This window comes from Mustela erminea, chromosome 10, assembly GCF_009829155.1.
Source record: "Mustela erminea isolate mMusErm1 chromosome 10, mMusErm1.Pri, whole genome shotgun sequence".
In the NCBI taxonomy this organism is placed as follows: domain Eukaryota; kingdom Metazoa; phylum Chordata; class Mammalia; order Carnivora; family Mustelidae; genus Mustela; species Mustela erminea.
In genome coordinates, this window is record NC_045623.1 from 31,184,627 (window position 1) to 31,208,013 (window position 23,387).

Genomic DNA, 23,387 nt, shown 5'->3' on the forward strand with positions numbered 1-23,387 from the left:
CCCCTCAAATTTTATCATATTGTGTTTGGAGAATACTGTTTCTGCCATTTCTACTAAGTGGTAATGTATTAAGGCTTTGGTCTAATTTTGTAAAGTGTTCCATGGACATTTGAAAAGTCTATTGTCAAGGCATATAAATCTACCCAATTAGTCAGGTTTTGTAGTTCTTCTACATCCTTTTTTTCATAGACTTTTTGATCTGTCATGGACTAAGAAAAGTGAACTAGGGTCTCCTATTCTAATGCCTTTCTGTTTATTTCTTCTATTTCTTATAGATTTTGCTTAATAAATTTTAATTCTATTTTATTTGCTTTATAGAAACTCATGAATGTAATATCTTTGTTGTGGATTGTATGTTTTAACATTATAAGGAGGGCTTTTTTAAAAACCTTATTTAATGCTTTCTCCACCTCTGACTTCAACCTCTTCTGATGTAAGATTGTCATTTAATTGTATTTTCCTTGCATTTGTTTGATATACCTGTACTGTCCTTTTTTTTTTTTTCAACTTTTTTGACTCTGTTTTTTGAGGATATTTTTCTTTCAGTAGATGAGCTTATCCCACTGACATTTATAGATATAACTTAGTTCTAGAGCACATTTTATGACCTACTTTCCATTTTTAAGGATTCATTTGGTTTGGGCACCTGGGTGGCTCAGTAGTTAAGCATCTGCCTTCTGCTCAGGTCATGATCCTAGGGTCCTGGGATTGAGACCCACATCAGGCTCCCTGCGGAGGAAGCCTGCTTCTCCCTCTCCTGTTCCCCCTGCTTATGTTCCCTCTCCTGCTGTGTCTCTCTCTCAAATAAATAAACAAAATCTTAAAAAAAAAAATAAAAAGATTCATTTGTTTTGTATCTTTCTCTGGATAGTGTGTATTTCCTTATTTTATGCATGTTCCTTCTGGTAATCAGGAAGGTTTGTATTCTGTATTTAGCTCTTCTAGTGTTTAGCTTTTTATGCTGTGGTTTTAAAAAATGTACTTTATCCTGTACGTCTTAAATCGACTTATTATAAGAAGTGACAAAATTATAATTCCTTTCTCATCTCCTTTGCTCCACCTAATTTTATTTTATTTATTTATTTATTTTAAAAGATTTATTTATTTATTTATTTGATAGAGAGAAATCACAAGTAGATGGAGAGGCAGGCAGAGAGAGAGAGAGAGGGAAGCAGGCTCCCTGCCGAGCAGAGAGCCCGATGCGGGACTCGATCCCAGGACCCTGAGATCATGACCTGAGCCGAAGGCAGCGGCTTAACCCACTGAGCCACCCAGGCGCCCCTGCTCCACCTAATTTTAATCAATACATTATTATTATTTGTTCTTCTAGTGATCATTGGTATACTTTTGAATATACTTCTGTCTCTGTTATTTGATTTATAAGGCGTATTATCTTTTGACCTTGAATATTAAAGATAAAGAAATCAATCCTTTTGGCAACTTTCATCTTTTTACATCTTCTCTTCTTGGTTTTTGTTAATTTTACTACTTTTACTGGTGTAGTTTATAATATTAACATTCTGGGATACCTGGGTGGCTCGGTCCATTAAGTGTCTGCCTTCAGCTTAGGTCGTGATCTCAGGGTCCTGGGATGGAGCCCCACATCGAGCTTCCTGCTCAGCAGGGAGCCTGCTTCTCCTCCTACCTGCTGCTCCCCCTGCTTGTGCTTCTCTCTCTGTTTCTCTCTCTCTGACGAAATCTTTTAAAAAAATAATATCAACATTCTCAACAATATACAATAGTTATTATGAGAATGAGCCCCGGAACCAGACTGCCTAGGTTGAAATCTTGGCTTTATCATTTTTTAGGTGTGTGACCTTAAGCAAGTTACTTAATAGATAATTGTTTCCTTGTTTTTACAATGTATATAACAATAGGTTCTACCTCACAGGTTTGTTTTCATGATAATGAAATTATAGCACTAGAACAGTGCCTGACCTATAATAAGCATCTGGTGATTATCAGATATTTTATTAATTATTATGAAGTAGATCCCCAGGGTTGTTTTCATCCCAATCCTACATTTCAGGGGGCTTCCACATTCAGGTTCTCTTGTTCATCTGCTGGTTACCTAAAATCCATTCTCTGGTAGTTCTTTAAGAGACAGTAATGGAGTTCTATTTTCTAATCCTTATATGTTCAAAAACATTTGATGCCTTTTACTTGAAACAAGTTTAGCTATGTAAAATAATAGTACTACTGTTGAGCACTCATTAAAATCACAGGTGATCTGTACTCATTATTATATCATTTTACCTCATATTAATGCTATAATTTTATTATTTATTTATTTATTTATTTATTTTTAAGGAAAGCTCTCTGCCCAACCTGGGCCCCTTCATAATTATGATATAAGTCAAGTATTATCCATATCCCCTTTAAAAATTAACAAATTAGGATCCAGACAAGTCACACTTCCTTTCTTAAAGACTTTGCTGGCATTGCACCATTATCTACCATTGATGTGGCTGTGGAGAAATCTGAGGTCAATCTGATTTATTTCCCTTTTAAGGTGCCTTGATCTTTTTGCCTGAATGCTGGAAAGATTATTTATTTTTGAAGTCTAGTAAAATTCAATGGGATAGGTCACAAGGGTCATTCTATATGTTTTCATGGGACACATTGTGTCCTTTCAATTTACAAAGTGTCTTTTCACTTACATGAAGTTACCTTGAATTATACTTTGAATATTTTTTCACTTTCACTTGTTCTATTCTCCTTCATGTAGACATGCTAGATATCATGTCTTCTGTGTCTATAATTTTGCCTCAAATTATTTTTAGTTCTTTTTAACTTTTGCCATTTTCTCATTTTTCTTAAACTAGCCCTGTTTTAAGTCTGCTGTCATCTTTATCTGCCTTCTTCCCCTGCCCCCACTTATAATGTGGTTTTAATTTCTAGGATTTTTCTCTTTTTCTTCCTTTCTGCTAGCTTATTTTACATTTCCTTCTGATGTCTCAGCATCAATTCTTTTGCTTTGAGGTCTTGTTTTTTAAGCTGTTTCATTAAGTCCTTTGAATTCAGCGCATTATGTTTCGTCTGCTTCATGGCAACATTTTTCTGGAAAATGTCTCTTTATAACATTAACTTTTCATTTCCTTTCCTCCTTTTTCTTGTATACTTGCTGTATAGATCTTATTTTCCTTTGGTTATTACTCATTATCGAATGAAAAGTGTTCTTTCTCGACCAGCTATTTGCAGGAAGCAACTGGAGCAGTGAATTGTGCTAATAGTGAGGCTGCTATGGCCGAGTGTGTGGGTATGTGTGTCGTGTGTGAGAAAGAGAAAAGAGGAGAAACTAGAGACAAAAATACACACACAAATCATGCTTAGCCAGTATTATCTCCCCAGCAGATGTTCATATTATATTCTCCCTCAACCTGTTTCATTAACAGACTGCCTCCAACATAGATAACATTTTTTTTTAATAATTTTTTATTTTTTATAAACATATATTTTTATCCCCAGGGGTACAGGTCTGTGAATCACCAGGTTTACACACTTCACAGCACTCACCATAGCACATACCCTCCCCAGTGTCCATAACCCCACTCCCCCTTCTCCCAATCCCCCTCCCCCCAGCAACCCTCAGTTTGTTTTGTGAGATTAAGAGTCACTTATGGTTTGTCTCCCTCCCAATCCCATCATAGATAACATTTTTAAGGAATTTATCATTCAGCACTGCCTTGTCCTGCTACTTCGGGATGCCAGAGTCCTTGAAAGTTCCCACAGCTTGTGCCCCTTAAACTTTCAATGTAAATCAGGTGATGGTTCTCCTCAGGTGTACTACCTCTTTAGTGCTGTGCCAACATTGAAAACTAAAGTCACAGCAGGTACTTAATCTCAACATACTCTGGACTCGGGTGTGATTTTCACTCAACTTTGTAGGCCATCCTCACTAATTGTGTCTTAGGGTTAACTTGGTACCTTATCAAAGATGGAGTTTGTGTTCATTTTTCTTATTTTCTTGTTTTTCGGTGATCTCAAGGATGACCAGATGACAGAGATAATTTCATTTTGTTATTTGTAAATATTTTGGGAACTTTTTAAAAGATTTTATTTATTTGAGAGAGAGAAAGTGAGAGATACCATGAGTGGAGGGGGAAGGGCAAAGGGAGAGGAAGAAGCAGACTCCCTGCTGAGCAAGGGGTCTGCCGTGGGGCTCAATCCCAGAGCCCTGGAATCATGACCTGGGTCAAAGGCAGACGCTTAACTGACTGAGCCACCCAGGCACCCCAATATTTTAGGGGTTTTAAAAAAGATTTTATTTATTTATTTGACAGAGAGATAGAGAGCACAAGTGAGCAGAGTGGCAGGCAGAGGGAGAGGGAGAAGCAGGGTCTTTGCAGAGCAGGGGTAGCCTGATATGGGACTCAATCCCAGGACTCTGGGATCATGACCTGAGCCAAAGGTAGTGGCTTAACCAACCGAGCAACTCAAATGCCCCTATTTTTGGTTTTTAAACTTTAATTTTTTATCTTAAAACCACAGCCACTTTTTAAAAGAGTGCCTCTAATCTTAGGGAGACCAGGTATCATACCATCTCAGACCATCTTAAGTGGGAAAAATAGCTTTCAAATTCTGTGCACACCCTAGTCCCAGCAAGGTCTTTCATCATCATATAGCTGGTAAGGACAGAGCTTGGATTCAAATTCAGGTCTGTCCAAATCCAGAGCCTGAGTTCTTTTCATCATAGAACTTCATCTTAAAGAATACAGATATCTCCTTACATTGTTTATTGTTTCTTTTTAAAACATTTTTCTATTAACTACTTTTTTGTTTCCTGGTTCTTAGTGTGACAAGTACAAGACTGGAGTTATTGATGGGCCCGCATGTAATAGCCTTTGTGTTACAGAAACTCTTTACTTTGGGAAATGCTTATCCACCAAGCCCAACAATCAGGTATGGACATTACAAATAAGCATTCCAGAATGATAGTGCACTCTAATTTTACCTTAAATGAAGTATTTTTAGAATTCTTGAACCAGAGTGTTAAGAAATTTTATATACTTCAATTTTGTATGCTTTGATTCACTCATCCAACAGATGTTTATTATTAATCCCTTATTCCCAGTATATTCCAGACACTGTTTAGTTATTAGGAATTCAGTGATGATTAAGATAGATAAGATTACTTACCTCGTGGATCTTATATTAATTAATAGTGACTAATTCTAGGGTATGGTATTAGGGAAATGGAAACAGAAGAGTTTTGCCTTTCATCTTTCTGTGTAATGTGACTTAAAAAATGTATTTGTAGCTATAAATGCTTAATTAAGAAACAAGAAAGATCTCAAATCAACAAGCTGACTTTACAATTTAAGGAACTTGAAAAGGAACAAACTAAACCCAAATCTAGCAGAAGGAAATAAATAATACAGTTTACAGCAGAGATAAATAAAATGGAGAATAGAAAAACAATAGAGAAAAATCAATGAAACCAAAAGCTGGTTCTTGGGAAAGACCAACAAAATTGACAAACCTTTAGCTAGATGGTTGAAGAAAAAGAGAGAAGGCTCAAATTATTAAAATCAGGAATGAAGAGGGGACATTACTACTGACTCTACAGAAATAAAAAGGATTACATGAGAGTATTATAAACAACTGTACACCAACAAGTTAGGTAACCTAGACAAAATGGACAAATTCTAGAAACAGAAAACTTAGCAAGAAATAGAAAATCTGAATAGATCTATCACTAGTAAGGAGATTAAATCAGTAATCAAGAGTCTCCCAACAAGACAAGCTGTGAGCCTGTTGCCTTCAGTGGTGAATTCTACCAAACATTTAAGTCCTTCTCAACCCTTTCCAAAAACTGAAAAGGAGGGAATACTTCCTGACTCATTCTGTGAGGCCAGCATTACCGTGATACCAAACCCAGCTAAAGACACTTGAACAAGGAAAGAAATCGATAGACTTTGTGTACATTAATGCAAAATATTCAACAAAATACTACCAAACCAAATTGAGCATATTAAAAAGATCATATACCACAGCCAAATGGGATTTATTACTAGAATGCTGGGATGGTTCAACATACAAAAGTCAATTTAATACACTAGATCAATGGATGAAAGGGGAAAAATCCACAGGATCATCTCAGTTGAAGCAGGAAAAGTATTTACAAAATTCAGTACACTCCTACGATAAAAACACTCAACAAATAGGAATAGAAGGCAAATGCCTCAACATAATAAAATATACATATGAAAAACCCATAGCTAATACCATATTCAGTTGTGAAAATCTGAAAGCTTTTCCTCTAAAATCAGGAACAAGGCAAAGATGCCCACTTTTGCCACTTGTATTCAACATAATACTAGACGTTCTAGCCAAATCAGTTAGACAAGAAAGAGAAAGACAAGAAAAAGGCACCCAAATTAGAAAGGAAAAAATAAAATTATATCTGTTTGAAGATGACATGATCTTTTATGTAGACCATGGGAGGTAGAAAAACATTTTATGGAGGGTAGAAAAACCTTTTATCTATGTAGGGAAAAGTTCTTACAGCTAATAAATGAATTCAGCAAAGTAGCTGGAAACAAAGTCAACACACAAAAATCAGTTGTATCTCTGTATAGTAACAATGAACATTCCACAAAGAAAATTAGGAAAACCATTCCGGGGCATCTGGGAGGCTCAGTCCATTAAGCATCTGCCTTCAGCTCAGATCTTGGTCACAGGGTTCCTGGCATCAAACCCTGCATTGGGTTCCCTGCTCTTGGGGAGCCTGCTTCTCCCTCCCTTCCCTGCTTGTGCTCTCTCTCTGTGTCTCACATACATACCTACATACAATCTAAGAAAAAAAAAGAAATAAAGAAAACCATTCCATTTACGTAGTATCAAAAAGAGTAAAGTACTTAGGAATTAACCGGGGGAAGGACTTGTACAATGAAAGTGTACAATGAAGGTGAAGGACTTGTACAATGAAGACTTCAAAGCATTGCTGAAAGAAATTAAAGCTATAAACAAATGGAGACATATCCCATGTTCATGGATTGGAAGACTTAGTATTGTTAAATGTTAATACCACCCAAATTGATCTACAGATTCAGTGAAATCCTTCTCAAAATTCTGAGGATATCTTTTGCAGAAATAGAAAAACCTGCCCAAAATAGAATCTCAAAGGACACCAAATAGCAAAACAGTCATGAAAAAGTACTATAGAGCTGGAGGACTCAGACTTCCTGATTTCAGAACTTACTACAAAGCTACAGTAATCAAAACAGTATGTACTAGAATGAAGACAGACATACAGATCAATAGAATAGAGAACCCAGAAATAAGCTCTCATGTATTTGGTCAAAAGATTTTTTTTTTTTTTTAAGATTTTATTTATTCAACAGAGAGAGAGAGAGATCACAAGTAGGCTGAGAGCCAGGCAGAGAGAGAGATGAAGCAGGCTCCCTGCCAAGCAGAGAGTCCGATGCGGGGCTTAATTCCAGGACCCCTGAGATCGTGACCTGAGCCGAAGGCAGAGGCTTAACCCGCTGAGTCACCCAGGTGCTCCTGGTCAAATGATTTTTGACAAGAGTGCTAAGACCATTCGATAGAGAAAGGACTGTCTTTTTTTTTTTTTTTTTTAAGATGTTATTTATTTATTTGACAGAGAGAGAGAGAGATCACAAGCAGGCAGAGAGAGGGGGGGGAAGCAGGCTCCCTGCCAAACAGAGAGCCTGATTCAGGGCTCAATCCCAGGACCCTGAGATCATGACCTGAGCCGAAGGCAGAGGCTTAACCCACTGAACCACCCAGGTGCCCCAAGGGCTGTCTTTTCAACAGACCATGCTGGGAAAACTGGATATCCACATGCAAAAGAACAAAGTGGGACCCTTACCTAATACTACATGTAAAAATCAAGTCAAAACAGATCAAAGACTTAAATGTAAGAACTAAAAGCATAAAACTCTTAGAAAAAATATAGGGTAAAATCTTCATGACATTGGATTTAGCAAGGATTTCTTGGCTCTGATCCCAAAGGCAGAAGCAACAAAAGAAGAAGAGACAAATTGTACTTCATGAAAATTTTAAAATTTTGTACATCAAAAGAATATCCAATCTACAGAATGAGAGAAAATATTTGCAAATCATATATCCAATAGAGATTAATATCTAGAATATATAGGGGTGTCTGGGTGGCTCAGTGGGTTAATCCTCTGCCTTCTGCTCAGGTCATGGTCTCGGGGTCCTGGGATAGAGCCTGGATAGAGCCTGCATCAGGCTTTCTGCTCAGCAGGGAGCCTGCTTCCCCCTCTCTCTCTGCTTGCCTCTCTGCCTACTTGTGATCTCTTTCTGTCAAATAAATAAATAAAATCTTTAAAAAATATATCTAGAATATATAGCAAACTCCTGGGGCACCTGGCTGGCTCATTTGGTAAACTCTTGATCACAGGGTCATGAATTTGTGCCCCAATATGTGTAGAGTTTACTAAGAAAAAAAAGAGAGAGAGAACTCTTATAACTCAACAAGAAAACTACCAGATTTTAAAATGTGCAAAGTACTTAAATAGGCATTTCTTAGAAAAAGATACACAAATGGCCAATAAGTATATGAAAAGATGCTCAGCATCACTTGATCATTAGGGAAATACAAATCAAAACCACAGTGAAATACCATTTCATACACGTTAGGCTGGCTACTGTCAAAAAATGGAAATTAACAAGTGTTGACAAGGATGGAGAGAAATTGGAACCCTTTTGCACTGTTGGTGAGAATGTAAAACAGCAAAGCCACTGAAAAAAACAGTTCCTCAAAATATTAAAAATATATTGTTCTTATGATCCAGCAATTTTACTTCTGGGCACATATCTAAAAAAATTGAAAGCAGAGTCTCCAAAAGATATTCTTACACCCAAGTTCAGGTCAGCATTATTCACAATAGCTAAAACATGGAAGCATCCAAGGGTCCATTAGCAGATGAATAGAAATGCAAAATGTGGTATATCCATACAATGGACTATTATTCAGCTTTAAAAAGGAGAAAATTCTGACACATGCAACTGTATGTATCTTGAGAACATAATGTTAAGTGAAATAAGTCAATCACAAAACGACAAATTTTGTATGGTTCCATTTATATGAGATGCTTAGAGAAGTCAAAATTATAAAGATAGAGAGTAAAATGGTGATGCCGGGGGTGGGGAACAGGGAGTTATTATTTAATAGGTATAGAATCTCAATTTTACAAGATGAAGAGTGCTACAAAAGGATAGTGGTGATGGCTGCACAACATTGTAAATGTAATACCATTGAGGTGTACTCTAAAAATGGTTAAGATGGGAAATTCTATGTTTTTAATATTTTATAATAAAAAAATTGGAAAAAGTAAAATTGATCTTGGTCAAAAATATGTTTATTTAGGCATGAATTACTTTTATAATTTAAAAGTTTACAGAAAAAAGCTAAATCTCAATGTTTTGTTACTTGTTTGTGTGTTTTTGTAAGAGGCAGAAAACACTAAAAATACATGGTAAAGTTTTCTGCTCAGCCAAAGGACTAATTTGTCATTCTTTTTTCACGTAGATGTATTTAGGGATTTGGGGTAATCTGCCAGGTGTTGTAAAATGTCAAATGGAACAAGCACTTCATCTTGATTTTGGGACTGAATTGGAACCAAGGAAAGAAATAGTGCTATTTGATAAGCCAACTAGGGGAACTACTGTACAGAAATTCAAAGAAATGGTCTACAGTCTCTTTAAAGTAAGTATATATCTATTCACATGTTGCTAGTGTGAAGTGGTACATTCTTCTGAAAGAGTTAGCAAGACCTCATCCTAAGCCATAAAAATGTTGCTGTTCTTTAACTTATACCCGGGACTCCATCTTGAGGGAAAAATTCAAACAAAATCTGAGGAGGATGCTTACATTAACATTATTTATGCTAGCTAAAAATGTCCAGATATGAAAGGGGAATTAAGTAGATGAGCAGCTGTATAGTTTGTAGGGAAGGCCTAAAATTAGTATACATGTCCTGACTGAAAATTATTTTTTAAAAATTTAAAGAAATATTCATACAAAGATTAAGTATATTAAAGAAAAAATTTATAATATTGGAAACAATCTTTTTTTTTAAAGATTTTATTATTTATTTGACAGATCACAAGTAGGCAGAGAGGCAGGCGGAGGGGGTGGTGTGTGGAAGCAGGCGAGCAGAGAGCCCCATGTGAGATCATGACCTGAGCTGAAGGCAGAGGCTTAACCTACTGAGCCACCCAGGCGCCCCAAGAATCTTTTTATTGGTGTCATATTTTCACTCAAAATCTTACTTTTAAATTTACATTTTCGTACTATTTTATCTTAAGAAACTTCACAGGGACGTATTTTTTAACCACCATTGGAACAATACAATTTGAAGAAAACAGTTGTTAATGTATTGACTACAAAACAGGAGAAAATAATTTTCTCCTGTTTGACCCTTATTATAACTTCAGACATCAGCACATTACACGGCAATTTTGCAAGTAAATGTATGAATAAGACAGAATAATTTGTGTGTTGGGTATCAACAGGGCCCAGGGAGCTATAGGAGCTAGGGTGACCCATTTCTTAAATATACTTAAGTCGGTTTTACAATTATATAAAACATACTTCTAATTAACTCAGTAAGCATCATAAATATTTGGAGATGTATTAAGTTCCTTTATGGAGACTCAGTAACAAGATTATTACTTAGCATGGTAATCCCCATAAAGTTAGTATGTATATTACATATGAGTAATTTTTCAAACCTATATTTGGCTAAATTCTTACCGTTTTAGGCAAAGTTGGGTGACCAAGGAAATCTCTCTGAACTGGTTAATCTCATCTTGACGGTGGCTGATGGAGACAAAGATGGCCAGGTTTCCTTGGGAGAAGCAAAGTCAGCATGGGCACTACTTCAACTAAATGAATTTCTTCTCATGGTGATACTTCAAGATAAAGAACATACCCCCAAATTAATGGGATTCTGTGGTGATCTCTATGTGATGGAAAGTGTTGAATATACCTCTCTTTATGGAATAAGCCTTCCATGGGTCATTGAACTTTTTATTCCATCTGGGTTCAGAAGAAGCATGGATCAGCTGTTCACACCATCATGGCCTAGAAAGGCTAAAATAGCCATAGGACTCCTAGAATTTGTGGAAGATGTTTTCCACGGCCCCTATGGAAATTTCCTAATGTGTGATATTAGTGCCAAAAACCTAGGATATAACGATAAGTATGATTTGAAAATGGTAGACATGAGAAAAATTGTGCCAGAGACAAACCTGAAAGAAATTATAAAGGATCGTCACTGTGAGTCTGATTTGGACTGTGTTTATGGCACTGATTGTCGAACTAGCTGTGATCAGAGTACAATGAAGTGTACTTCGGAAGTGATACAACCCAATTTAGCAAAAGCCTGTCAGTTACTCAAAGACTACCTACTGCGTGGTGCTCCAAGTGAAATTCGTGAGGAACTGGAAAAGCAACTTTATTCTTGTATTGCTCTCAAAGTCACAGCAAATCAAATGGAAATGGAACATTCTTTGATACTAAATAACCTAAAAACATTATTGTGGAAGAAAATTTCCTATACAAATGACTCTTAATTCATTTGGACATTGTGATTATGGAAGAACTGTAAGGAAAAATTTTGAGCATTTAAAAAAAGATGGCTTCTGATTCAAATCCTTGCCAGTTACACAACCCCCTTCCCCCTGGTTTTAAGAGTCATCATCTTGAGATAGATGTTGATTGCTGAAGTAATGGCAGGAGGTATAGGATGAACAGGTCCAAAGATTTCATTTCTGCTGTTGGAAGCCCTGGTAGATTTTCCAGTACCTTCACTGTGTAACTATTTTGACTAATGACCTAAAATAATGCTGTGAAATCCTCATTCCATAAACAGTGAGAGTATTTTGTAGATTTGTTAGCCAAAATACCATTGCTGGAATTATTGTTTGCATTGAAGCTGCTGTTTAAAAAAAAAAAAAAAAAAAAAATTATACATATTTACTGAAGTCTTAGCATGGTAAAGTTTGCACATTAACAGAAATTAAGACTGTAAAGCAGGTAAAATTACTCACTTGTAAACAGATGTTGGGTTAATAGCATGGTTTGTTGTATTTATAGACTTAAACATTTAGACATCAAATGTTAAATGGCTTCAGAATGATCATTAGCCTCTTAAAATTAAAAATTCATCAAAACATGGCAATACTTGGCAATATGTAATTGCAAATTTTAGAGGCTGAAACTGGATGAACTTTCATCATCCTAGATTTGATGGGTCCTTCTTAGTGTCCATGAGCTCTGTCCTTCAAAACTGAGATTCTTAAGGCCATCAACCCAATCCAGATCCATTTATCTGAATTTGAGCTATGGAGAAGTGGGACATTAGGAGCCAGATTCTGAAATTATGGAACTTTCTAGTAACAATTCCATTTTTGAACAGTATTTCCTGTTGGCCAAAGGGCTATTTCTTAAGAGGCATGTAAATTTGTTTCATGTAAACTTGATATGCAAGTTATTATTTGCCCTTTAATGTTATTTTTGTTAAGATCTGGCATGTACCTTTCAACATCTCCATAACCTAGAACACCTCTTTTGAAGACCCAATATATTCTGCTCGAAAGTTTCACCTGATTGAAGTGAATGTTACAGTTATGTGAACTTCACTGAAACAGCTCTCTCTCAAAAATTAAAGCCATTGATTAGCACCAGTTTTGCTTATTTTAAAATTGTTTACTCTGAAGGTACTTTTCCTTCCCACCAGCCATCTGGTTACAATAAATGAATGGAAGAAACATTTCCTAGTGCACAGTTGGTCTCTTGCTTGCCAGACTGTTTCGGGAGGGCTGCATATCATACAACCAGAGGGATAACTCCTGTCAGGGAAAACAAGCCTGAGAAGCAGGTGTGAACTCTGAGTCAGTATGTGAAGTCATACTTGTTTTTCAAAGAAAAAAAAAAAACCTAACTCCTCTCCTTTTGTATTTCAGGTTATTTCCTACAGTTTCATTAATAAGAGTTTAACACAGATAGCTGCTTGATGAATAAGTTTATTACTGCCTTTATCTGAAAAATCTTAATGGAAAATTGTGGTTTGGTTTATTAGCTCTCAGCAGCCCGCTCCTGAGCTCGAAGGAAGCTTGCTTTCTTCTGAGCTACCCGATCCTTCTTTTGGGCAAGAGACATTTTGGGACGATTCCACCTACAAAACAAAGTAAAATAAAGAGATAAATGTAATTTTTAAGTATCACCGCTATAGAGGATAGAAAATAGTTAACTCTGATTGAAAAAGACTGTGATCAGGTCAAACAATCCAAGTTCTAATACACATACTTATTTATGATCTTAATCTAACTTTAAAGATGGAGTAACTGGTAAAAAACAAACAAACAATAAATGTTTAAATGCAGTAATTGGTAGTTATACTGTACTGGGATAGAACAGGTCAGCTCAGTAAGTACCTTCTGAGGCTAATAAAGTTCTATCACCACAATTGCTTTAGCAAACCTGGTTCCCCTCACTTCTGCAACATCATGCAGAGCTAGTGATCGAGTTTGCACTGCACAACTTCAATGAGAGTGTGAATAAGAAGAAACAAGGTAAGGAACTCCTTTTAACCTCTTTCTCTTGAAAAGACAACAGTAAGATGCATACCTCTTCTTTTTAACTTCTTTCTTAGGCTTCTTCTCATAGACTGGGTTCTCTCGTATAGCAGCATGAGCTTTCTTATACATCTCCTCCATCTGAAAGAAAGCAAAGCAAACAGTACTTGGTTTCACTTCACATGCCCTAAACAGTCATATAATGTGCACTGCATTCTACTACTTGTTCTATTTTTATCCCTAAACCAGACTGTCAAAAGGAACTAGGCCAACCCTGGTAGCTCTTTAAATTCTACATGTAACCCACATTTTCTTAAGAAATTACCATTGGCAATGTGAACTGACACTATTCACAAAACTCACACTCAAAAATTTGCATGTATTTCTGATGAATTCAGCTATACTTTGAGTCACTCAAGTTGAGAGCAAATGGGTTTCTGTAAAAACATTTATGTTCATTTAAGTATTATCTGACCTAAATTCTTTTATTCAAGTGAGGATTTGTGCCAAAACAAAGTACTTAATATGGTAAGAGGAAGAGTATACAGGGAAGAGTACAAAGAATTGTTATAAATTCATTTTTGTTCTCCAATATTTCCCAGATTTGTATTTTCCATCAGTATCTGACAGGTCTTCCAATGCTACTCCCAGCACTGCATACCAGGGACCTCTTGTATCTACTGCTACTAGGTGTCTGTGGAAACAGAAGATTTGAACTGCACCAGAAAACCCCCAAACACCATCCAATTAGATCTTAAAGAGAATTTTGTTCTAAAACTCATCAAAAACCAATGCTGAAATTCTCTGAATTATTTCAAGTACCACCTCTAAATAAGGACTATTGATTCTATGGAAGATCAAGTCATGAAGCAGCTATAAAATACCTGAACATTCGCTATCCCAATCTAGTAGCAATTACATGCCCCTAAAGAATAAAGTAATCCAACTCTAAAATCACTCCTTCCACATAAAGAAAATGTGATTACTACATGCATCTGTGTAAAACTTAGCAAATGAAAATAATGCAAACACTGCATGAGACCTAAATCCCTCCTGAAAATTAATTTCTCTACTTCTGCACTCTATTATGGCTTTCCACTGTATTTAACGAATCCATTTGATGATGTCAAATGTAGTCATTTAATAAATCTAAGCAACTCGGTCCATTCCTTCCTAAGAGACAAACAGGATTCACAACCATGTATGTAGACAACAGCACTGAGTTTTAAGTAAAGACCACTTTCCTCTTGGAGACATGTCAGATGTCAGCAGAGGAGTTTAGTAGGCATGCATAAGAGGCCTCCAAAGATCAAACTGATGAGCTAGCCAGGGAAAGTACATCAGCCTAAGAGTGGTCCAGCTGAAATATATCAAATATATAGGAAAGCATGTGAGATTTTGAAGCTTGAGATTTTGAAGTTTTTGAACAAGTTTAACATTACCAGAGCAAGAGATGTCTTAGGAAGAAAAATTATGCAGGCCAGGTAGAATTATAATCACAAGTAAAAGTCCTATTTACCAGAGTGAACAAGGGTAATTAAATAATATATAAGTATGGGTTTCTGAAAACTAACGTGCACTTGCATTTACTAATATAAACTAATGGCATCCTACCCTTTCTTAGCTCAAAAAAACTCAAGTTATGTGTTTATTAGCCCTAGACTGTGCTAAGCATACAAGTAACAGAAAGGGATCTTTTCCAATTACAACTCTTTTTAAAAACAATTTTCACAGGGTGCCTGGATGGCTCAGTTAAGCATCCAACTCTGATTCTGGCTCAGTCATGATCCCAGGGTCCTGAGACTGAGCCCCCCCAACCCATGCTGGATGCCTTCTGCCCCTCCCCCACTATGCACTCACTCACTCAAAAAAATTTTTTTTCATAACCAAAGCAGTGTGAAAATAGAAACTGTACACTAACATAACAGTCATTTAATAGGTAACTATTACTTTATTTACAACTCCATAGTTGTGTACAAGTTTTATAAAAATCAATGCTATTTTTGTGTTCTATGCCTATCTTCCATGACTACGGTGCGTTAATAGTCTTTTTTTTCTTTTTTTTTAAAGATTTTTATGTATTTATTTGACAGAGAGAAATCACAAGTAGATGGAGAGGCAGGCAGAGAGAGAGGGAAGCAGGCTCCCCGCTGAGCAGAGAGCCCGATGCGGGACTCGATCCCAGGACCCCGAGATCATGACCCAAGCTGAAGGCAGCGGCTTAACCCACTGAGCCACCCAGGCGCCCCAATAGTCAGTCTTAAAGATACAACTTTAGGCTGATAAAATTTCCAACATTAAACTCACATTTGCAACATCAAGGAGAACTAGTGATCTAATCTGTACAACTCCCCACATCCACGCTGAGACATTCAGAAATTCCGTAACATAGAACTTATTTGCTAAAAAGAACCTTTCTTCCACATGGCTTCAAAATGAGTTTAGTTAACTAGAATCTTTTATCAGACAGGACAGAGGATTCTAACTATGACCACAGGAATTAAGTCTACAGATTTAGAACAGTCAAATATGTAAAAGCCACCAAAGGCTTCATATTTAGATCCTTGAAGCCTTCAATACCTAAGAAATTCCTAAAAGCATGTTGGTAAGTCTAGTTCTTTATAATTACCCTATCTGACTTTTAACTTACCCTCACTCAATATCCCAAGTTCATCTCATTCCATTTTAAAAACTGTTTATTTATACATATTAACATACTCATGTTCAACTTTTAACGATTAACCCGAAATAAAACTACTAATAAACCCACCAAAATCTAGTAGTAAACCTATAAATTGGGGCAGCCTGGGTGGCTCAGTGGGTTAGGTTTCTGCTTTCGGCTCAGGTCATGGTCTTGGGATAGAGCCCGTACTAAGAGCTCTGCTCAGCAGGAAGCCTGCTCCTCCCACCCCACCGTGTGCCCCTCTGCCTACTTGTAATCTGTCAAGTCTTAAAAAAAAAAAAAAACCTATAAATTAACTAATACAAGCATTTTTAGTTAAAATTTTTACCATGTCTGGAGTTACGTTGTTCTTTATGTATTGAGAGAATTGTTTCTTGTATGCATCTTCGTCTTCTTCCATTAGGTAACGCATATAATCTGCAACATTCTGACCCATGATGTGCTTTCGATGTACTTCTGCATTGAATTCCTTGCTTTCTGAATCATAACCAGGGAATCGTTTGGTACTAAAATAAAATTTTTCATATTTTAGTATCATAAGGATTAAAATCAGTTCACTAACCGGAATTCATTTCAGTAGCTGCCATCAGTCCCGTCTTGAAACAATTAATTGCATCATATGCAACCAAAGGACCAACTACTGACTGCTCAGTTAGTGGGATATCATCATTCAGCAGCTTATCTCTGAATTCCAGGATAGAAGAGAAAATCATGCTACAAGTACACTTAAAGCCATGAAATGTACCAAGTTCCCACCACTAAAACGAGTTCTCCTTATAAACACAAGAAAGGGTTTCAAAACTGCTCCCTCCAAATCCTAGAATTTCTCAGTGCTGCCTCAGGGCATATGGGAATAAGTGATTTTTTGAAGACCACATCTGACAGGTGTCTTGCAAGAGACCTGCAGGCCTCAAAAAAATACACTCCACCATTACAGAAGTTCCAGTTAGGTTACATTTTAAAGGTTACCCTCCCCAACCCCAAAACCTAATATTTTTGTTAAGGATTCACCAACCTCTAAAATATCCCTAAGAAGCTAATTAATCATTTTTAAAGATGCATCTACTCAACAAGAACAAAAACCATTAACTCAAAACCTAGGACTTAACAAATTCAAACCTACTAAACTTCTGAGAATGGTCTATAATCTTGTTTCCAGCTGAGAGCTGTCATAAGCCTTTTCTCAAACTTTTTTTCTAGAGCTGAGAGTTCCCATAAATGAGTAAACCAACTTTCATTCTGAATGAAAAGAAAACACACTGGCGGGGGGGGGGGGGGGGGGGGGTGCGTGGGTGGCTCAGTGGGTTAAAGCCTCTGCCTTCAGCTCAGGTCATGATCCCAGGATCCTGGGATCGAGCCCCACATTGGGCTCTCTGCTCAGCAGGGAGCCTGCTTCCTCCTCTCTCTCTGCTTACTTGTGATCTGTCAAATAAATTTTAAAAATCTTAAAAAAAAAAAAAAAAGAAAAGAAAAGAGAAGAAAATACACTGGGAGGGGAGTGGACTTGAGGTGCTCATTTCTAACCAAAACTAAGCTACAACACAAAAGCTAGTTGTTTCAATCCCTGCTTTCCCACTACTGGCTCCAAAACTTTGAACAAATCCTTTATCTCTGAACCTCAATCTTATTTATAAAACACATTACAATTCCATCCTGCCCTGCCAGGTTCCTTTTGTAGGGTACTAGGACATAGCAGGTACACAAGGTACACAAGGATAGCTACGTACTAATTTAATTGATTCATCCAGTAATCTCCAAAGTCTAACCAGTAAGAAATGGAAATACTGGCAGTCCAAACAATGAAGCCTTGAATACTCTATTACCTGTGAGGGATAGACAAGCCTCCATCCACTGCTCCCTTGAGGGCCCCAAAAACTTTATTTCCAGTAGTAGTTCTGGCAAGCCCTGCATCCAAATAGCAGGTGAAGGCACCAGGTTGACCATCAATGCTTTCCACATTGTACTCATCTCCAGTCACTTCCACTTGGCCTTCATAGATCTTGTCCATGCCAAACCTATTAAGGAGCTATTAACAAAAAAGCCAGTCTAAATATATTCAAATAATTCTAACATTATCAAGTCACAACTTTAGGGGCACATAGGTGGCTCAGTCGTTGAGCATCTGCCTTCAGCTCAGGTCATGATCCCAGAGTCCTGGGATCAAGCCATGCATCAGGATGCCTGCTTAGCAGGGCACCTGCTTTGCTTCTCCCTCTCCCACTCCCCCTGCCTGTGTTCCCTCTCTAATAATAAATAAAATCTTTAAAAAAAAGCCACAACTTTAATGACCTGACACCTAGAAAAATTTTCCTTCAAAATTCACTTAACCCTCTGTACTAATTTACTTTTAAATACTAAGATGCTACAAAACAATCTTCAAATATTCAATTTCACCACCCCTTTGTCTTATAGCTTCTGTATCTTTCCTACATGTCCATACTTATTTATGCATTAATCAATTAAGATGTAACCATATCTATTCAAGAAATTTATTTTCCATATTTCCTCAGTCCTATTTGGCTACAGTAACTCAAGAACCAAGTATTAAATGTTACATGTAATTTGATTAATTTGATTAAAATCTTAGAAGCATCTGGGCATAAGAGAACATCTTTTATGGCTCTACTCTCCAACTACATTAATGTTAATAAGGGTGAATCTTCTGCCAGTACATTTAGCTGTTTCACCAGTGTGACTTACATACAATGTTCCTCTCATGTATGACATTGTTCCCCACTATTACCCAAACTTGTTTACAATCAATGAAGATATAGTCCCTAACAATGATGCATGCTTAACAATTCCAATGCAAAACAAGATCAGTAACTTGAGAAAACAAAAATAAGACAAAATCACATTTCCATCTTCCTGCATATTATAGGAAATGCTGCCACCCAGAGGCAAAGATAGTTAAAACCAAATCCATTACCCATGGCTAACCCCCAACCCAAATTTAAGACATTGTTTCTCAAACTTTAACATGTATATAAATAAACTGGACATCCTATTAAAATACAGATTCCAAGGGTGTAAAGTCTGCATTTTAAATGTACACTGATTGATAGAAGATCTATTCTAAGTGGCAAAGGTCTGCAAAGTCAAGGTATCCACTAACTAGCCAGAAATGGCTATTCAAATTAAGGTAAAAATTCAGTTCCTCAGTAGCATTAGCTGCATTTCATGTGTTCAACACCCACATGTGGCTGGTGGCTATCATTCTTTGGTTTAGATTCACACTGATCTAGACCTACTCAACAATGCAAAAAACAAACAAACAAACAAACAAAAACCAGAAAAATTACCTCCCCAGAGTATTAGAAAATGCACTGCTGTCTCAAATTCTGTATTTATAAAGCTATCCTTCCTGATGACCCCACAAGCAACAGCTCAACAGCAGACACTCCTCAGAAGCCAGAGCTGAGGGTATCTTCCTCATGTATCAACATCTACCTTGCAGACAACTCCAAACAATGAGCTAGGTCCAAAATATACTACTTAAAGATATCTTCTACATACCCTGCGGGCCAGCAGCAGGCCGGTACAATATGCTGCAGCATAATTTGTCAGGCCAACTTTCACACCATACTTTGGGAGTTCATGAGCATAAGCTGCACAAACTATCATATCTCCTTCTATGCGGGCATAAGCAATCTGTAAGAGAAACAACAGGTTAGTCACCCGTGCTTTCAACTGTCTGCTTACTTATTCTAGGTGCCTTCTTTTTCAAAGGACTTAAAAAAAAGTGGGAAACAAATCTGCAACACTTAGAATCTGTTTTTATTAAACCCACTCAAAGAGTTTATGGCTTGGTCAACTACTTCTGTAAATGTATGTCATAATATCGCAAAACAGAGCTAAAATTACCATATAGACTGTAAACATTGAAATGCCTTTGAGTAAGTTAGGGACTATTGTTCCTAATACTACTGAAAACAGACTCTTAGCTGCATCAGCCAATGAATCAAAGAGGCACAGTGAAAAGTCAGAAAGAAATCGGATTATTTCAAGTATCTTCTGAACTACGCATATCGAAGTCCAATGTTTCTGACACTGTTTACTTATCTGAACTCAGGTATGAAGGAACACATTGTCTTCACAACCAAAAAATTAGTCTGCCCAGAAAATAGGTGTGCCTGCCCCCTGCAAAGACTCAAAAAGTCTTAACTGTAAAAATTTCCTCTAGTTGTAAAAGCCCAGAAAATTCATTTCTAGGAGATAACTGCCACTTTGTAGAGGTCTTTTATGTGGGAGAAACCTTCATACCTATTTATCAAAACCTATTTCAAAGAGAAGCAGGGATAAAAACAACCTTAAAAGCCTAATTAAAACTTCACAACTACCTACCTCTTCAATAAGGAGTGGTTATATGGCACATAAGGCTATGTACAGCAGGTCAGGAATTTAGTCCGTGACAATTTCTGTTATTCTACTGGAACTGCAATGTGCAAGAACCTTCTACTTGGCCTCAAATTTATCCTCTTACCCCTATAAAATAGCATAGTAGCCTAGATTTCTCTAATCCTCTTTCTGCCAATTAGAAAACAAGATTAAACTACTTTGGTCAGGATTGTCCTACATGGCTGATTTTCAGTAGAGTATTTTCAAGTACCACCCTCCCCACTCAAGCTCCAACTTCAGACCTACTAAAAGGAAAAGTACTACTCAATGTTTTTAGAATGCCAGGCACTAGGGGGACCTTTTAATCCATACATGTTTTGCTTAAGTACAACTTCTCCAGCAGTGAGTTAAAGAGGTGAGGTTACCACTCATTGCTTGAATTTAGAATACTACTTACCTGACAGATGATATCTCTGTTGGTTACACGAACTATCATCCTGTATTTAGGTGTGTTGTACTTATTTTTATCTTGAATTACCAAGCGTTTCCTGGCATAATAATCAGTTTTACCCTCTGAAAGAAAAAAGTAACTTAAGAAAAGTCTATTCCACTGCAGATTCTTCTAAAATTGTGAACATGAGTAAGTGACCATACCTCGACGTCTTCTAAATTTCACTTGGTATCTCTTGAAGTAAGCCTTATTCTTGACAACTTTCACAAACCCCTTTAAGAAAAAAAGAATGTTATTAAAACTTTGATAAATTGTTTATATTTTTGACATCTGAGTTAACTGCATAACAAAATAACACTTCAGCTTCAAAAGTGAACCCATTCAGCTGTCACTTTTGTGAAGTCCAGTTTCTCAAAACACACGGGGTCAAGAATCACCTTTTCTACTTCTCATCAGTCACTTTTCCAAAGTGCTGGTCTAGATAGCAATCAACCTCTCCTAACGTCAGTCTGTTCTGAACACTCTGTGTCCCAGTTTGGAAACCTAACCTCCAATTTCCCTCCTACTGTTCACGCACGTTTTTCCAAAGCCTAAACCACTTGCCACGAAACTCATCTGGTCAAGAGCATATTTGGCAATTACTTCCGATTAAATCAGCATTGTTTCCCACCTATCAAAGCAACACACCCCATCCCAAAAATCCTTAAAAACTGGTGCAACAGTCTAGAGAAAGAGATAGGAGACAGGAGATAGGAAGCACATACCAACTAAATGAGTTCCCTTCTGGGGCCCCAGAAAAGCCACAGCCTCCAGGCTGACTGCTAGGTTTAAAAGCCACTTTTGAAAGATCCACCAACCCCACACTCTCCCGAAAAAAACCATGGAAACAAGTCAGCGGTGGATGAGTCCGGAGAGCCGCAGCCCATCTCCACTCAGGCATCTCCTCCCCCCACCCCACCCCCAGTGTGAGACCAACTGCATGCAATCCTCCCCACTGCCGGTGCCAGGTCGGACAAGCCGGCATCTTCCCCTAAACTTGTCAACTTAATTCATCCCCCCTCCTCAATCCGCCGCCCTAGCTCCTGATCTTCTCTGTCAACCCCTCCCCCAAAGTTTGCGCGGCCGGCGGCAGCCATTAAGGCCACGCTGGGAGCGGCAACCCTACCACAGCAGAACCCTCAATCCAACGCCATCCATCCCCTGCACCGTGCGAGACGGAACCTACGCTGGCGTTTGGAAAAGGACAAAGCACCCGCATGCAGACGTAGCCCAGACTCCCCAGTATCGACTTACCATCCTGCGGATCAGAGACCGGCGTCCGCGGCTCGCCACAGACCAGCAAGCCCAGCAACACTCGGCTGGGGGAAAAGGCCTCGGCTCATGCGCAGGCGCAGTATGTAGCACTGACGATCACGCGAGCGACGTGTGGAAGAGAGAGCGCGCCAGTTCAAGGCGTGCGTTGCACTGTCCCCTGCTGGCGGGAGGACCGATGCCGGACTTCGCCAGGCGGTAACAGAACTTGAGTGCCACTGAGTCCCCAAAACTCCGGGCTGGTAATCCCCACAGGGATGGGCGGTAAACAGTACCCGGGAGGATTATAAGAGGTTTTCGGTTTCCTGTGCTAATAAGTTGCTTCGTAACAAACATATATGATTTTTGTAAATAGGAAAAAATACTTAAAACTAAATAGAATATATTTGCTGTGAAGCACTTTGGACCCCTCCAGGGTACTACCTCCTGGACTACTCGTCCTGCTCCAGAGCATACAGAATCCCTTCTGGAAGCTTTATCCCAGCCCTTCAAACCAGAGTAAGGGGCCCCTTCTGCCTTCCCACAGTACCTTACAACTTCCTTCAGCCCGCTGTTGCCTGTGAACTCTCTAAGGGTGGGTTCCACCGCCCCAGTTCACCTTGAATCTCCAGCAGCACTCGTGCTGACGTTCTAAGTGCTCGGGGTTTGTTAAATGATAAAAGAACTACTCACCGCTCTGTTTTCTCCTTCCCTTTGCTTCCATCGTGTTTCTTGATCTCTGACAGCTTCTTTCGTTTTCTGTCCCTCCATCACTCTGAGCTAGTCAGAGCTTAACTTTTTTCTAAGTCCTTTCCCCCGCATTCTTTTAAAACTCATTCTAACAAGGGAATGAGCTGACTCATTCTCCACACGCGAACCAATCAACAACCAACCAATCAAACAAACAAAAAGCGGCTCAGGAGAAAGTATGCCCTTACCAAACAGCATTTCAAAGGTGGTCTTTGGACTACTGCATGGGAATCACGTGGGTATTAGCTAAAATGCAGAAATCTGAATATCCCCCACCTCTTACTGAACCAAACTTGTTGG

At 38.0% G+C, this 23,387-nt stretch overlaps 2 protein-coding genes and 2 non-coding genes across 6 annotated transcripts in view; 1 reads left to right on the forward strand and 3 right to left on the reverse strand.

The window, feature by feature from the left end:
• The window catches only part of DIPK1A (divergent protein kinase domain 1A), a 124,940-nt gene extending 112,158 nt beyond the window's left edge, over positions 1 to 12,782 (forward strand). The window contains exons 3-5 of the mRNA XM_032360688.1: positions 4,795 to 4,902; positions 9,524 to 9,700; positions 10,759 to 12,782. Of these exons, the coding sequence (XP_032216579.1) occupies positions 4,795 to 4,902; positions 9,524 to 9,700; positions 10,759 to 11,571 (1,098 nt within the window). The 3' untranslated portion in view covers positions 11,572 to 12,782. The remainder of the gene's footprint in view (positions 1 to 4,794; positions 4,903 to 9,523; positions 9,701 to 10,758) is intronic.
• Positions 12,783 to 13,005: 223 nt separating this feature from the next.
• RPL5 (ribosomal protein L5) lies at positions 13,006 to 22,456 on the reverse strand. Of its 3 annotated transcripts, none has more exons than XM_032360690.1 (8): positions 22,341 to 22,456; positions 21,251 to 21,320; positions 21,054 to 21,169; positions 19,775 to 19,909; positions 18,082 to 18,284; positions 16,587 to 16,764; positions 13,628 to 13,713; positions 13,006 to 13,175 (listed from the first exon to the last, which is right to left on the reverse strand). In XM_032360690.1, the coding sequence occupies exons 1-8, from the start codon at positions 22,341 to 22,343 to the stop codon at positions 13,076 to 13,078; spliced, it is 891 nt and encodes a 296-aa protein (XP_032216581.1). In that variant the 5' UTR covers positions 22,344 to 22,456; the 3' UTR covers positions 13,006 to 13,075. The 3 variants fall into 3 exon arrangements, with proteins under 3 accessions (XP_032216581.1, XP_032216580.1, XP_032216583.1); XM_032360689.1 differs by having other exon boundaries at positions 13,628 to 13,716; positions 22,341 to 22,454; XM_032360692.1 differs by lacking the exons at positions 13,006 to 13,175; positions 13,628 to 13,713 and adding an exon at positions 14,628 to 14,935 and having other exon boundaries at positions 22,341 to 22,454.
• LOC116568381 lies at positions 13,397 to 13,533 on the reverse strand. The gene has a single exon (XR_004276589.1). It is a non-coding gene; the product is annotated as a small nucleolar RNA SNORA66 (small nucleolar RNA).
• LOC116568377 lies at positions 16,838 to 16,933 on the reverse strand. The gene has a single exon (XR_004276586.1). It is a non-coding gene; the product is annotated as a small nucleolar RNA SNORD21 (small nucleolar RNA).
• Positions 22,457 to 23,387: the final 931 nt, after the last annotated feature.

Excerpts from the sequence above, each read along its gene's own strand:
- RPL5 (XM_032360689.1), bottom strand. Across the intron at positions 13,717-16,586 it reads ACAACGTAACTCCAGACATG|ATGGAGGAGATGTATAAGAA; the intron begins GTAAAAATTTTA and ends GCTTTCTTTCAG. Across the intron at positions 13,176-13,627 it reads AAAGAAGTTAAAAAGAAGAG|GTGGAATCGTCCCAAAATGT; the intron begins GTATGCATCTTA and ends TTTGTTTTGTAG.